Genomic DNA, 12,981 nt, shown 5'->3' with positions numbered 1-12,981 from the left:
TATATTTATTATATAAACAGTATGGACTTAACAAATCGGTTAAGTAATTTGTGTGGGGCTTCACAGTACGCTGAGGAAATCATTTTGAGACGTGAGACCTAATAACCACCATAAAACTTGCTACCTGACAAGATTAGGCTCAGTTTTTTAGTTGATGTCAAATAATAACTCATTTTTTAAAAACCTCTCTAAAAATTAAATTTTGCTGGGAATTCTGCTGTGGCAAAGAAAAAGCACATCAGAATGTTTTACACCCCTGAAGTATGTAGGAAGAGAATCTTCTTTAATGTGGTGGTTCTGAAGATAAACAGACCAGCAATTACGTATAGAGCCCGTGTGGCAGACTGGAAAGAGCATTAGGCTTAAAATGATACCTGGATTTTAGTCCAGTGCTGCCACTGACTAGCTGATGGAGTGATTCTAGGCAGGTTATGTAACAGCAATTGTCTGAGCTTTAGGTTCTTCTGTAAAAATCCTTCCGCTCCCAACGCCTTATATCATGAAATGATTTAACAGTCTCTGGAGCTTTCTTAAAATGTCTGTTTTCAAATTGTTACTGCTATGTATAGTAAGATCAGTGTCCGCAGATCCATAATTTGCAGAGCATTTGCTCCCTAGTGACTTAGGGATGGAAGTAAGGAATTTGGTAACATGTGGTGGAGGTGGGTGTCTCTGGAAAATCTTCATATTATCTTCTCCTTCCCTTTCCCCTAATTCTTGTTGGAAAGGGCTTTAGGGTTTTTACAGATAAGACTTGCTTCCCTTGAGATATGCTTCTATGCTGAGACCTTACTATTTATGGAAAGAAACATAATGTAATAGAGTTGGTAGGCCTGCTCCATTCGTCTTCTAGCTTTGGCTTTGGAAAAATTGTTTAATCTTGCCAAACTTACTTCTTCATCTGTAAAACAAGAACATTAGCAATATAAACAATACAACCATAGTAATATCTGCCTTCTTAGGGATATCCTTGAGGGTGTCCAGTAGCTACTCTGCAGTGATTGCTATTCCTCGTGAAGAAAGCTTTCTCCCATTTAACTTTCCTCTGAAAAACTCCTTCGAGTTCAAAACATTGTCTTCCTCTGGTGCCCTCAGGAATGGCTGGTTGAGTTGTTACTGCATCAAGGCTGCTCTTGATTCATCAGTAGTTAAAGACGGGGAAAGTTCTGTGACAGATTTTTCCCTGAATAGAGGGAAAACATGCAGTTTCGCTGCCCAGTGACTGCAGCCACCCCCACTGCCAGCAGGCCACTGGAGTAGGCTGGAAACAGCTGTAAATGCATTTTCACAGGCCTGCATATATGTGTGTGCTCTGTCTCTCCTCCTTTTTCTAGACATGCCTTCACTTTCAGTGGGTTAGGCCTGGGCATCTGCTTTTTTTCCTCCCTGTGACTGGAAGAACAACTGTTTTTAATCGGTCACAAGTAGTTGGTTGCAAACACATGTGAGGTACAGATGATGAAAGAAGAACTAGTGTAATTGACTTGTGTGTGCAATTAAGCGTTGCTGTCTGTGGAGCTCTTTGAGCTTTACTGACAGCATTGGCTGTCCCCGTCTGGCGCTTTTTTTTTTTTTTTTTTTTTTTTTTAACTCTTAGGTGGTTATGTGATCTCCAGGAGGCAGCCACTGCTCTCTGTATGGTCACTACCCTGATTTAATTCTTCTTCTTCTTTTTTTTTTTTAAGATTTTTATTTATTTATTTATTTATTTAACAGAGAGAGAGAGAGAAGGCGAGTGGCAGAGTGGCAGAGGGAGAGGGAGAAGCAGGCTCCCCGCTGAGCAGAGAGCCTGATGTGAGGCTCCATCCCAGGACCCTGGGATCGTGACCTGAGCCTAAGGCAGATGCTTAACCAACTGAGCCACCCAGGCACCCCTCACTACCCTGATTTAATTCTTATGGTTTAAAACTTAGAGACCCAGGGAATGTTCACTCAGGCCTTTTGGAATTACTAAGGTTATTTGGACAGCTCTTCTAGATATAGCAAGGAAAAGAGGTAGTCCCTTGCCCCTCGGAGCAGTAACCTCTTTATTCTACCAGTGGTATCAGGAATGAAGTAGATTAAGTGCCTCAGCAGGTACCTGCCAAACCTCATTTTGGTAGATAATAGCTTTAGCCTTCTCTTCCAAGCTTTGTTCCAGAGAAAATGATGAAGGGGTTTACGTCAGTTTGTTCACTTACTGAGTATTCTAACATAAGACATTATGCAAAACCCTATGGGTGACTGAAAGAACAAATACTTCCCTGCCCTCAAAGAACTTCCAATCTAAGCAAGATGAGAAAAGGGGATGTGTGTGTGTACATGCTAAATTTATTTATTTCTTTTTTTTAAAGATTTTATTTATTTACTTGACAGAGAGAGAGATAGCAAGTGAGAAAGGGAACACAAACGGGGAGTGGGAGAGGAAGAAGCAGGCTCCCAGCAGAGGAGCCTGATGCAGGGCTCGATCCCAGAACGCCAGGATCACGCCCTGAGCTGAAGGCAGATGCTTAACGACTGCGCCACCCAGGTGCCCTGTACATGCTAAATTTAAAAGTGGGTTCCAGAGCCCATAGAAATTATAATTAAGGGAGGTTTGAAGAGATTTTAGAGATCAGTAAAGTTTTCATGGAATTAGCATTTCAGAGGACCATGAAGGATAGGTAGGATTTTAGCCCCTTTATTTCTCTGCGCTTACTATAGTAAAAATGCTATAAAAGAACCATCCAAATTTAACAGAAGGAAGATGGAGAAACATTTGGATAATCCACACATTGGATGATGGGGCACGCTAATGGAGATTGAGTTTTGTCCAGTATACTTATATTCTACAGTCAAATACACTCACATCTTTTCATTCATTTGTCAAACATTTATTGAAAACCTACTCCATCCTAGGCACTGTTCTAGAGGCCTGTATGTATAGCAAAGGAGCAAAAGACCCCTGCCATCATTGAGCTTACATTCTACCAAGAGAAGCACAAAAAAACAATAAACACAATAAATTATAAACTTAAAAGGTTAGAAGTGCTATGGAAAAGGAAAAAATAGAGTGGAATAAGGGGGATAGGAATTGGTATTGGGGGGTCAGGGAAATGCAATTTTTTAAGATAGGATGTTCAGCATAGACCTCTTTGAGAAGATCACATTTGAGCAAAATCTCAAAGTGGTGAGGGACTTAGCTATGCAGAAATCTGGGAGAAGAACATTTTAGGTAGAACCAGTGCAAAGTTCTAAAATGAGAATGTGCCTCATGTGTTTGAGAAATTACAAGGAAATCAATGTATTGAAGTAGAATAAGGAAGGGGGGAATAGTAGGGGTAAGTGGGGCACAAGGGGTGTCCCTGTAGGCTGTTAGTATGAGTGAAACAGGGGAGCCATTAGCGAATTCTGAGCAGAGGCATGACATGATCTAACTTATTTTAACAGCATCACTCTGGCTGGGGAGTTGAGGATAGATGGTGGGAATGGGGCTGCCAAAGATAGGAATGAGGAGAACTAGTAGGAGTCTCCCATAATACAGGTGAGTGGTGATGGTGGCTTTAACCAAGGTAATAGAGGTTTCAGGGTAGATGTATTTTGAAAGTAAATCCTGATCAGGATTTCCTGATAGATTTAACTGGGGGAAAGGGAAAGCAGGTAAGAGTTTTAGATGTCTCTTAAACATCCAGGTAGAGATAGATGTTGAGCAGTTTGGATAATAGAGGCATGAAATCTGGAGTTAAGAGAAGTTCTGGACTAGAGATAAAAATTTGAGTTTTGATTGCATATAGGTAGTATTTAAAGCCACAAGACTGGATGAGATCACCAAGCAAGTGAGTATAGCTAGTCAAGAGAAGGGAAGCAAAGACTGAGCTCTGAGGCATTCCAGTGTTAAGAAGTTAGGGAGAGGGGCGCCTGGGTGGCTCAGTCGTCAAGCATCTGCCTTCGGCTGGGATCGTGATCTTAGGGTCCTGGGATCAAGCCCCACATGGGGGCTCCCTGCTCAGTGGGAAGCCTGCTTCTTCCTCTCCCACACCCCCTGCTTGTGTTCCCTCTCTCACTGTCCGTCTCTCTGTCAAATAAATAAGTAAAATCTTTAAAAAAAAAAAAAAAAAGAAGTGAGGGAGAGCAGCCAAAAAGGAAAGCAAGAAGGAGTGACCAATAAGGTAACAGAAAAATCCTAGGAAGGCAGTGAAGAAAGGGGAGGCAACTATGTTGGATTTTGCTGATAGGTCAAGTAAGTAGGATGAGGACTGAATTAAACCATTGGATTCTTTGGTGAGTATCACCAAGCCCAAGTCTTACTGCTTAGGGAAGGGCTGTGTAATTACAGAGATTTGATCTCCACTATATCATTTCAGTAACCACTGCCACCTTTTCAACTTCTCTGCACCTCCACCCTACAAAGTGGTACCACTCCTTTATGCATTTGCTCGTCATCCTGCCCTATTAATACATTCTGCATGATTTTGTTTGATATTCCAACCTAGAGCCTACCAGATAAGGTTCTCCCGTGAAATGCTAAAAGCATTTCCTTTACCATAATCTGTCATTTTTACCTGAGTGTTGAAGTTTTTGGGTTTTTTTTTTTAAAGATTTTATTTATTTATTTGTGAGAGAGAGAAAGCGAGAGAGCACGAGCAGGGAGGAGAGGGAGAAGCAGGCTCCCCACTGAGCAGGGAGCCTGACGACGCGCAGCTCCATCCCAGGACCTGAGATCATGGTCTGAGCCAAAGGCAGACACTGGCTCTCACCCAGGTGCCCAGGTGTTGTTTTTTTGTTTTGTTTTGTTATTTTATTTATTTATTTTTAAGATTTTATTTATTTATTCGACAGAGATAGAGACAGCCAGCGAGAGAGGGAACACAAGCAGTGGGAGTGGGAGAGGAAGAAGCAGGCTCACAGCGGAGCAGGGAGCCCGATGCGGGGCTCGATCTCAGGACCCTGGGATCAGGCCCTGAGCCAAAGGCAGACGCTTAACCGCTGTGCCACCCAGGTGCCCCTGTTTTGTTTTTTTAAATACCACTCTTAACAATAATCTCTTGGGGCACCTGGCTGGCTCAGTCAGAAGAACATGCAACTCTTGATCCCAGGTTCATGAGTTCGAGCCCCACAATAGGTGTAGAGATTACTAAAAAAAGAAGTTAAAACTTTAGAAAACAATGTTCTCCACTAATTTCAATTTAACAGTCGTTTGTTAAGTCCTTCTTTTTTTTTTTTTTAAGATTTTATTTATTTATTCGACAGAGATAGAGACAGCCAGCGAGAGAGGGAACACAAGCAGGGGGAGTGGGAGAGGAAGAAGCAGGCTCATAGCAGAGGAGCCTGATGTGGGGCTCGATCCCATAATGCCAGGATCACGCCCTGAGCCGAAGGCAGACGCTTAACCGGTGTGCCACCCAGGCGCCCCTGTTAAGTCCTTCTTATATGCCCAACTTTGTTATTACTATCGTGGATACATCAGCATAAATCTTGGAAGATGAAGGATATTTACCCTCTTCATAAGGGCCAGTACTCTGTTGTTTGGAAATGCAAATTTATCTCCTGCCATCTTAATTTCTTATCTTCCATCAGCCCCTTCCAGTCATCTGGTCCCTCACTACCACTTTCACACTTCACCCTCCCTGATCTCAGTGTTACCCACCATTTCCCCATCCCATTCTCACAAATGTGTTTGTCCTACCCATTAATTAATGGAAGGAGGAAAAAAAATCCAAAAACTCTGATAGAAAACTTAATACTGGTGTTTTATCCAGTATTACAAAATACTTAAGTGCCCTGTATTGTAGGACCTCTTCCCAACATGATTGATAAGTTGCTCTTAGACTAAAGCATCAAGAAATCTTGACCAGGCTACTTTTATTTTTTGAGCTGAAAGCATAATCATTCTTGGAGGATTTTGTTGAAGCAAATAAAATTGACAAGGAACAGAAGTAACTGCAGTTGTCAAGAAATGGAAGTGGTGTCCTGCCCTTAAAAGTCCTGAGGGACAAATCTCTGGCTGAATGTTGTAGAATGGGGAGCATAGGTAAGAAAGGGAAGGGAAATGAGGACTATACATTTAGCACCTTGTCTTCTCTGGAGAGACACTTGGCCTTGGCATTTTAGAATGGTATTCATTGGGGTTCTGGGTAAGGTGTTTTCTCTGAGTCCCTTGTGTTTCCTGGGATCCCCCTATGGTAGCGAATCAGTCACTGATACTGAAATCTTTTGACATGGCCCACTCCTTTTCTAAGGTCTTGCAGAAAATAGGTAAGGGGATTTATAGCCACCTTCACCTCCCTAGCATCCATCTGAACCAAAGGAAAGATGGAGATGCAGGAATTTTGGCCTTGACTTATAAAGAAAACCAAACCAAAATAACAACAAAAAAAACCCCAGCAAAGTGATGCCAACATGTGGTGGGCCAGCCGGAGCAGAAGGCTCAGAGAAATGAGCATTGGTTTGTGCAGAAGTGGATAAATAAGTGGCAGCTCAAGAACGGATAAGGTGGTTTTTCCCGGGCATGTGCTATTTTAGTCATTGGTATCCATTATTAGTGATTAGGTCTTGACTCAGCTCGGTAACCGTGGGCTGAGGTTGGTCCTCGTCAAGCCCCTCACCACAGTCTTAGAAATGATCCTGAAGGGAGATTTTGTAGCTTATGTAGTTCCTAGGAGAAAATATTCCCTGACTGACTCCTCCCAACTTGATCCTGCTGTTGATGGGCACAGTCTGGCTAAGTAACGGAGAGGGGGGATCCTGAGTTCTTACTGATACTAGCATCTTGACTTTAGCCATTTCAGATTGAAGAAATCTGGTTTATACAAATCTCCAGGACTGATAAAAATGTATTCTCTAATAATCATTGTATCTAAACTGTACAGTAGCCACTGTATTCAATCATTTGAAACCCGGAAACCAGGAGAGGGACTATCAAACCTCTCTGAAGCCCATTCATTGTTCCGATTCTCTGAACACAGCCTTGGATGCCTTAAACAGATGGCAGCCATTATTTTTCCTGTACCTGTTTTCACCATCAGTCTTGTGGCTCTGTGGATTTCCTAGGTATCTTTTTCAGATTTCCTAGGTATCAGTTTGGGTGGGAAAGAGGAGGAAAGACCGTATTAGAGTTGCTGCCATGGGCAGAATTGGAACTTCTCGCTTCGGTGTGGTTGTGTTTCTCCAGTATTAACCTCAACGAGCAGGGAGACTGGGTCCATACGCTGAAGAAGCGTGACCCTGTGGAACAGCAGACCTGCTCAGCTCATCCCGCTCGGTTCTCCCCAGATGACAAATACCCTCGACACCGAATCACTGTCAAGAAACACTTCGAGGTGCTCATGACCCAGCAGCCACACCCTGTCCTCTGATGGTCCCTCAAATTTCATGTCTCTTTTGCTACCCCTCAGAGACTTTCTGAAACCAAGCTTTTCAAACTGAGCCTTGAAGCCTTCTTACCACCCTTGCTCTCGGGAATCTGGTTTCATCGTTGCCTTTGATCATGCTTGTGTGAAGCAATCATGGTGGCATCCCTCTTAAGGGAACAAGTTTGAATCTTCTTTCCATAGTTTGAATCATTGCTAGTTTATTAAAATGGTGGGAAAGAAAAGATTTTAAATAAATAAAGTTGCTGCCATGAAGAGAAACCAGATGAGGTCACATTGCGTGGAAGAATAGAAAGTTTTCCTGTGGTCTGAATTTATAGATGTTGGGACCCTTCAAGTATTCTTCAGATCCAAGAGTTATTGTAATTATATTCCAAATAACCTTTGACAGAAAGGTCAGTTTGGTTGATAAACTTCAGTTCTATGATAGTTGATTCTTTAAGACATGAGACCCTCCATCTGTCTGCCTTTGGTAGTACTTACTCTAGAATTGCCCTCTCCTGAAACACTGTCCATTCAACAAGTGCTTACTGAGCACCTACTTTAGTTCAGGTATTGCACCCCCAGTTCTAGGTGCGCAAGAGAGCCAGTTCTGCTCTTATGAACTATGCAGTGTTGGCAATGTGATGAAATGTCCTGTGGTGATACTATGGAACTTGTGCTCAGGGTACCGTTGGATAGAATCTCCCCCTTACCATTTTTAAGTTGAGGGCTTAAGAAGAAAGCCAACTCATATGATAACTGTGAGAAAGATTTCAAAATATTTTATGAGCTTCAGACTCCACCCTATTCAAATCCTTTCATTTCTTAAAGGCCACTGTTACAGTGGAAAGGATATTGGGCATTATAGCCAAACAGACTGGTTCAAATCTTGATTCTTCCATTTACTTGACTAGGAAGAAGTCACTCAAATTCTGAGTCACTTAAATTACTTTCTTGGAGGCAGCAGGATTAAATAAGAGATTGGTACTAGGTTTAACCCAAAGTTTCTTTGCTAGTGACTACCCCAGTGCAGCTATGGGTAGGAGTTGGAGTTCAGAAGGGACCCATGAGTGGGAATGCTACTTTTTGAATCAACCTTATATAGAAAAAAAATATACCCAAGGGAACTCCTTGGAGGGTAGTAAGATCCCTGTGTGGAGACAACTGTTTTAGATCCCCATGGATCTCTTTTCCTTAATTTTCTCATTTATTTTTATTTTGACTAGGGTCAAGTTACCTTCCCCTCCTCCCTCTAGGAACCCAGTGCATTCAGGCTACCTAGGGTTTCCCATCACGGCAGCCTACTCTGGTGCTTAACCTTTCCTTTTATTTTTATTTATTTATTTTTTAATTTTTTTTCATTTTTAGTGAGAGAGAGCACAGGTGGGTTAGGAGGAGGGGCAGAGGCAGAGGGAGAGGGAGACTCTTAAGCACGCTCCATGACCAGCACATAGACCAACACAGGGCTCGATCTCACGACTCTGAGACCATGACCTGAGCCGAAATCAAGAGTCGGAAGCTTAGCCTACTAACCACCCAGGGGCCCCTAGCCTTTCCTAATCCATGAAAACATACCAATTCTATGCCCTAGTCATTCTCCTTTATGGTTTATTAGCAAACTTGATGATGTTGTGTTGAGAATTGGATACCTTTAAGTGTGGTATCCATCCTGGATAATTCATATATTAATGTCAGGGGCCCCTGGGTGGCTTAGTCGGTTAAGCTTCCCACTCTTGATTTCGGCTCAGGTCATGATCTCAGGGTTGTGAGATCAAGCCCCCCATCAGGTTCTGTGCTCAGTGTAGAGTCTGCTTGTCCATCTCCCTTTGTTTCTCCCCCCCTCCACCAAATAAATAAATACGTAAATATCTTTTTAAAAAATAACATCAAGTATGGTGGGAAAATTAGGCAAAGAACATTTTCATCATTGACCAAGTATAGTAAGCACCTAGTGCTAGTTAGTTTGGCAGATCTGAAAGCTGTTGCTGTCATAAAGAGATGTGTATGTTTGTGGCAATCAGGAGGGATATCTTCCACGAGTCAAAAGGGGAGTCATGTCAGGAGGCCAAAAGCAGAAGACAACTCCAAAACCAGATTATTTCTAGAGAAGGGATGTCGTGCTGGTCATTGTCCCTCTAGACACTGAGATGAGGAATGTCTGGAATGAAGGTTTAAACAAGGTGGAGTTGGGAGTAGGGTGGAGGCATGTGGAGCGGAAACTGCCTACTGATACTTTGTGCCCTAGTGGCACCATGCTCCCGGTGGGGGCTAAGGTGGTGTTCACTGCTTAGATGAATGAACACTTATTTGTTAGTGTCTGAATGCATCATATTTTGCCAGTTGGCTGGGGACACGGGTTGGCCTGTGTGTACGGAGCTATTGATGGTTGCTCAGAAGCGACCTTGTTCAGAACATGGGCGCTTGTGTTTTGTGTGTGACGCCCTTACCAGTGAAGTTGAACCTTCGAGATTATTCCAAGTTTATAAATAATGACATCTTCATTTGTGTTATAAGTTTCAGGCAACTGGTGCTTTTCTCAGTCACTGAAGAAGAAAGCCTACAGAATGGTCCTTAAAATATAACTTTTTATTAGTGATCTCTTAATTTTAATCCATACATGGTGTCTTTAAGCCCCTTATTCTAATTCAGATTCTCAGTACTTGGGCTCTCCCTATCAGGAAAGTGGCCCAAATCTTTCTTTATCCCTAGCTGTCTCTGCTATCAGTGTAACAAAAGGATTTTCTCCATTATTTTCCCTGCGGCTTTTGTACGTTTGTTTGTTTGCAACTTTCATCATAGAAATTGAGGGCAAATGGATCAGAGGATTTTTTTTGTGCATTTAAATAATTGTATACTTCTGGTTCTGCATGTCCCTCACTCAGATGCCTAACTGTTCCCAAGTAGTTCAGTCTCAAATTGCTCATGACTGGCCTTTTCTAAGGTAACACTTGGGTTCTATCTTGGGGATCAAAAACTTGAGAAACGTTTTAAGTGGCTGTGGCTTCATTGACAATGGAATTGCAGTGGGTGGGCGTGGGCAATGCTTAAAGGCTAAATAAAGGCTTTTGGTAAGAGCACATATGCTGAGAGAATATTTCATCTTCCCTCTTTCCATAGCAACTTTATCTGTAAGATTAAGCATTCTGCTGGTGGCATAGTTAATAAAAAATCTTGGCTCCACTTCAGAGCTGTTTGTCTGCCATTAGTGGAACTTATTTACTTTTATCCATTTCATCATTTGATTTTTGTTTCCTTCTGTCTTCCCAGGTGGCATTGGTAGGGTGGTCAACGGAGCCTTCATGGTGCTGAAAGGGCATCGGTCTATTGTTAACCAGGTCCGATTTAACCCTCACACGTACATGATCTGCTCTTCTGGTGTAGAAAAGATTATCAAGGTGAGGCACCTTCCCCTTCTGTTCTTTAGACAAATTATTACAATTCATGATTGGAAGAAACTAGAACTATATATATATAGGACCTCATACCTAAACATACTAAAGGTCTATCAAAATTTTCAGTTATTTTGGGGTGCCTGGCTGGTTTAGTCAGTAGAGCATGTGACTCTTGATCTTAGGGTCGTGAGTTTAAGCCCATGTTGGGCATAGAGATTACTTAAAAATTTTTTTTCAATTATTTTAAACATATTATAAAATATTGGAAAAACTGGTATTAAAAAGAGTGGTTTAATACCCTCCTTTTAGGACCACTTTTAAAAATAGCCACTAAGCTTTGAAACTAGACACCACTTGTATGCCACTACATTTCCAATGGCCTTTGATCTCGAGTCTGATGCTTTCTGCTTTCCAAACCTCATCTGGAAGCCACCATCCCCTCAGTTACTCAGTGTGTACTTTGCATTAATTGCTGTACTAATATGGCACAGACATCACTAAGTGACTGCCAGAACCATAGCTAAATTGTCTCAGAACATATCAAAAACCACTGCGTGTGGTTGTGATCGAGGCTACACGCTTGCATTAATTGCACATCGACTGAATGAACTTAACCCGGCCAAGGAATGTATCTAGAGCCTGCAACCGAGAGACCTGGCCTGTCACTCACATTCCAGTTGCTAGTGACCCTGTTCCACATCTGTGAAAATGAAGGTTTGGGGCAAATGATGAGTCCTTTAGGACTCTCTGATAACTTGATTTTTAAGTAAGGATAGATGATAATCCCCCCTAAAAGTTAAAACTCCTCTAATTTTTTTTCCCAAAATGATATTGAAAACCTGGGGGAAGGTATCTATAAAAAGTAAAAATTGGTTTGTGGTGATTTGGTGGTTTTCATCTCCTCCCTCCCATCCTCCATCTAGAATTAAACCAAGTTGTATCTAGGCAAGGGAAACTATCAGAAATGTAATGTTGGAGGATGGGTCAATATTTTTATTTGTCCTTATTCCAAATTCCTTTATGTAAGTTTTGTTGGTCCCGTGGATCAGGGCTGACTTTCATGATTGCACACATTTTCCCACAGAGCTGAAGCAGGACTTCTAGATCATTTTTACTGACTTTTTCTTTTTATAGATGATGAGATTTCAATTATAAACTACCCATCTGGGGTTAATTACACAGCTAATTAGTGGTAAAGTCAGGATAGAGCCCTGTTCTTTGTTCTTCCCAGTGGCCTGTCGCCCTCCCCATGCTCGTGGGAAGGCAGCAGGCAGCCAGAGGCGTCTGCTGGAAGTGGTCATCTCAGTCGTCCTTCACTGGACAGTCATGGAATTGGCCCTGTCCCTTAAATTGCCTTCTCTTCTCATTTGGCCTATGACTAATGGGTTGGCATAGTAGCACGTCCTCTCTAGGCCTGTTGACGTCATTCTCTTTCTCAGAGAGCTCTGCTTGGGCATCTCCTTTAGTAGAGAGATTCCTGCTTGGCCGTGCACTCTGGGATGCTTCTGTACTTAGTCTCCCCAATTATTGTTTAGTCAACTGGAATCCTTACCCTAAAGGTCATAGTTTGGAAACTAGCCAAGTTCTCAGAGGAGTAAGAGAAAAAAATGTTTTCTCTAGGAGGTTATCCAGACTGAACTATGGAGCTCACTGCTTCCAGGTTCCAATGGGGTCTGAACCCTGCCCTACCAGGAGGCACATTCAGCCATTTGAAACCTTAAGTCAGTACAGCTGGTACCCTTGGACAGTTCTTTGAGTCTGTTCCCCGTCTGTCAAGTAAGGATGCTCGTGGTGACTTGCTGTCTAGGAGTGCCTTGTGAATTACCTGTGCCTGACAGTGTCTGACTGTTCTAGTAAGTGCCACTTTCCTGCTTGCTCCTTCTGAGAGGATCAGTGGCTCAAAGGGCGTAATGTTCTAGCCCACCCTGAAACCTTTTTTCTCTCCACTTCACTCCACCTTCTCCCTTGTCCTTTACTGCTGTTGTCCTAGCCCAGTTGTCGGGGCCAGCTTCTTCTCACCCATAACAGGTCTCTAGACCCCTGAATGACCATGCTGAGCAAAAGGGGGGGTTTGTTTTACAGTTAAGCCTGGAGGGGCAAGATAGGACAAATGCTGACATTTTTTCCTCAAAAGACCAATATTCATTTATTTACCTATGATATTTGTGATGTTTATGATGTACCTATGTGTGCCATTTGTGCTAGGCCCTATGGGGACATAAAGGCAAAAAAAAGGTAATGCAGGTCACCCAGTAAGAGAGACAAGAAATAAATATAAA

The 12,981-nt window shown here is 42.4% G+C and overlaps 1 protein-coding gene across 3 annotated transcripts in view; it reads left to right on the top strand.

The window, feature by feature from the left end:
• Positions 1 to 12,981, top strand: part of DCAF5 (DDB1 and CUL4 associated factor 5) — a 91,694-nt gene that overhangs the window by 73,302 nt on the left and 5,411 nt on the right. For all 3 annotated transcript variants that reach the window (XM_045807960.2, XM_045807959.2, XM_045807961.2), the window contains exon 8: positions 10,578 to 10,705. In XM_045807960.2, the coding sequence (XP_045663916.1) occupies positions 10,578 to 10,705 (128 nt within the window). The remainder of the gene's footprint in view (positions 1 to 10,577; positions 10,706 to 12,981) is intronic.

Source organism: Ursus americanus, chromosome 26 (assembly GCF_024610735.1).
Source record: "Ursus americanus isolate L20-20 chromosome 26, mUrsAme1.1.p, whole genome shotgun sequence".
NCBI classification, from domain to species: domain Eukaryota; kingdom Metazoa; phylum Chordata; class Mammalia; order Carnivora; family Ursidae; genus Ursus; species Ursus americanus.
The sequence above is the reverse complement of the archived record's forward strand: the minus strand, read 5'-3'. Positions and strand labels throughout refer to the sequence as shown.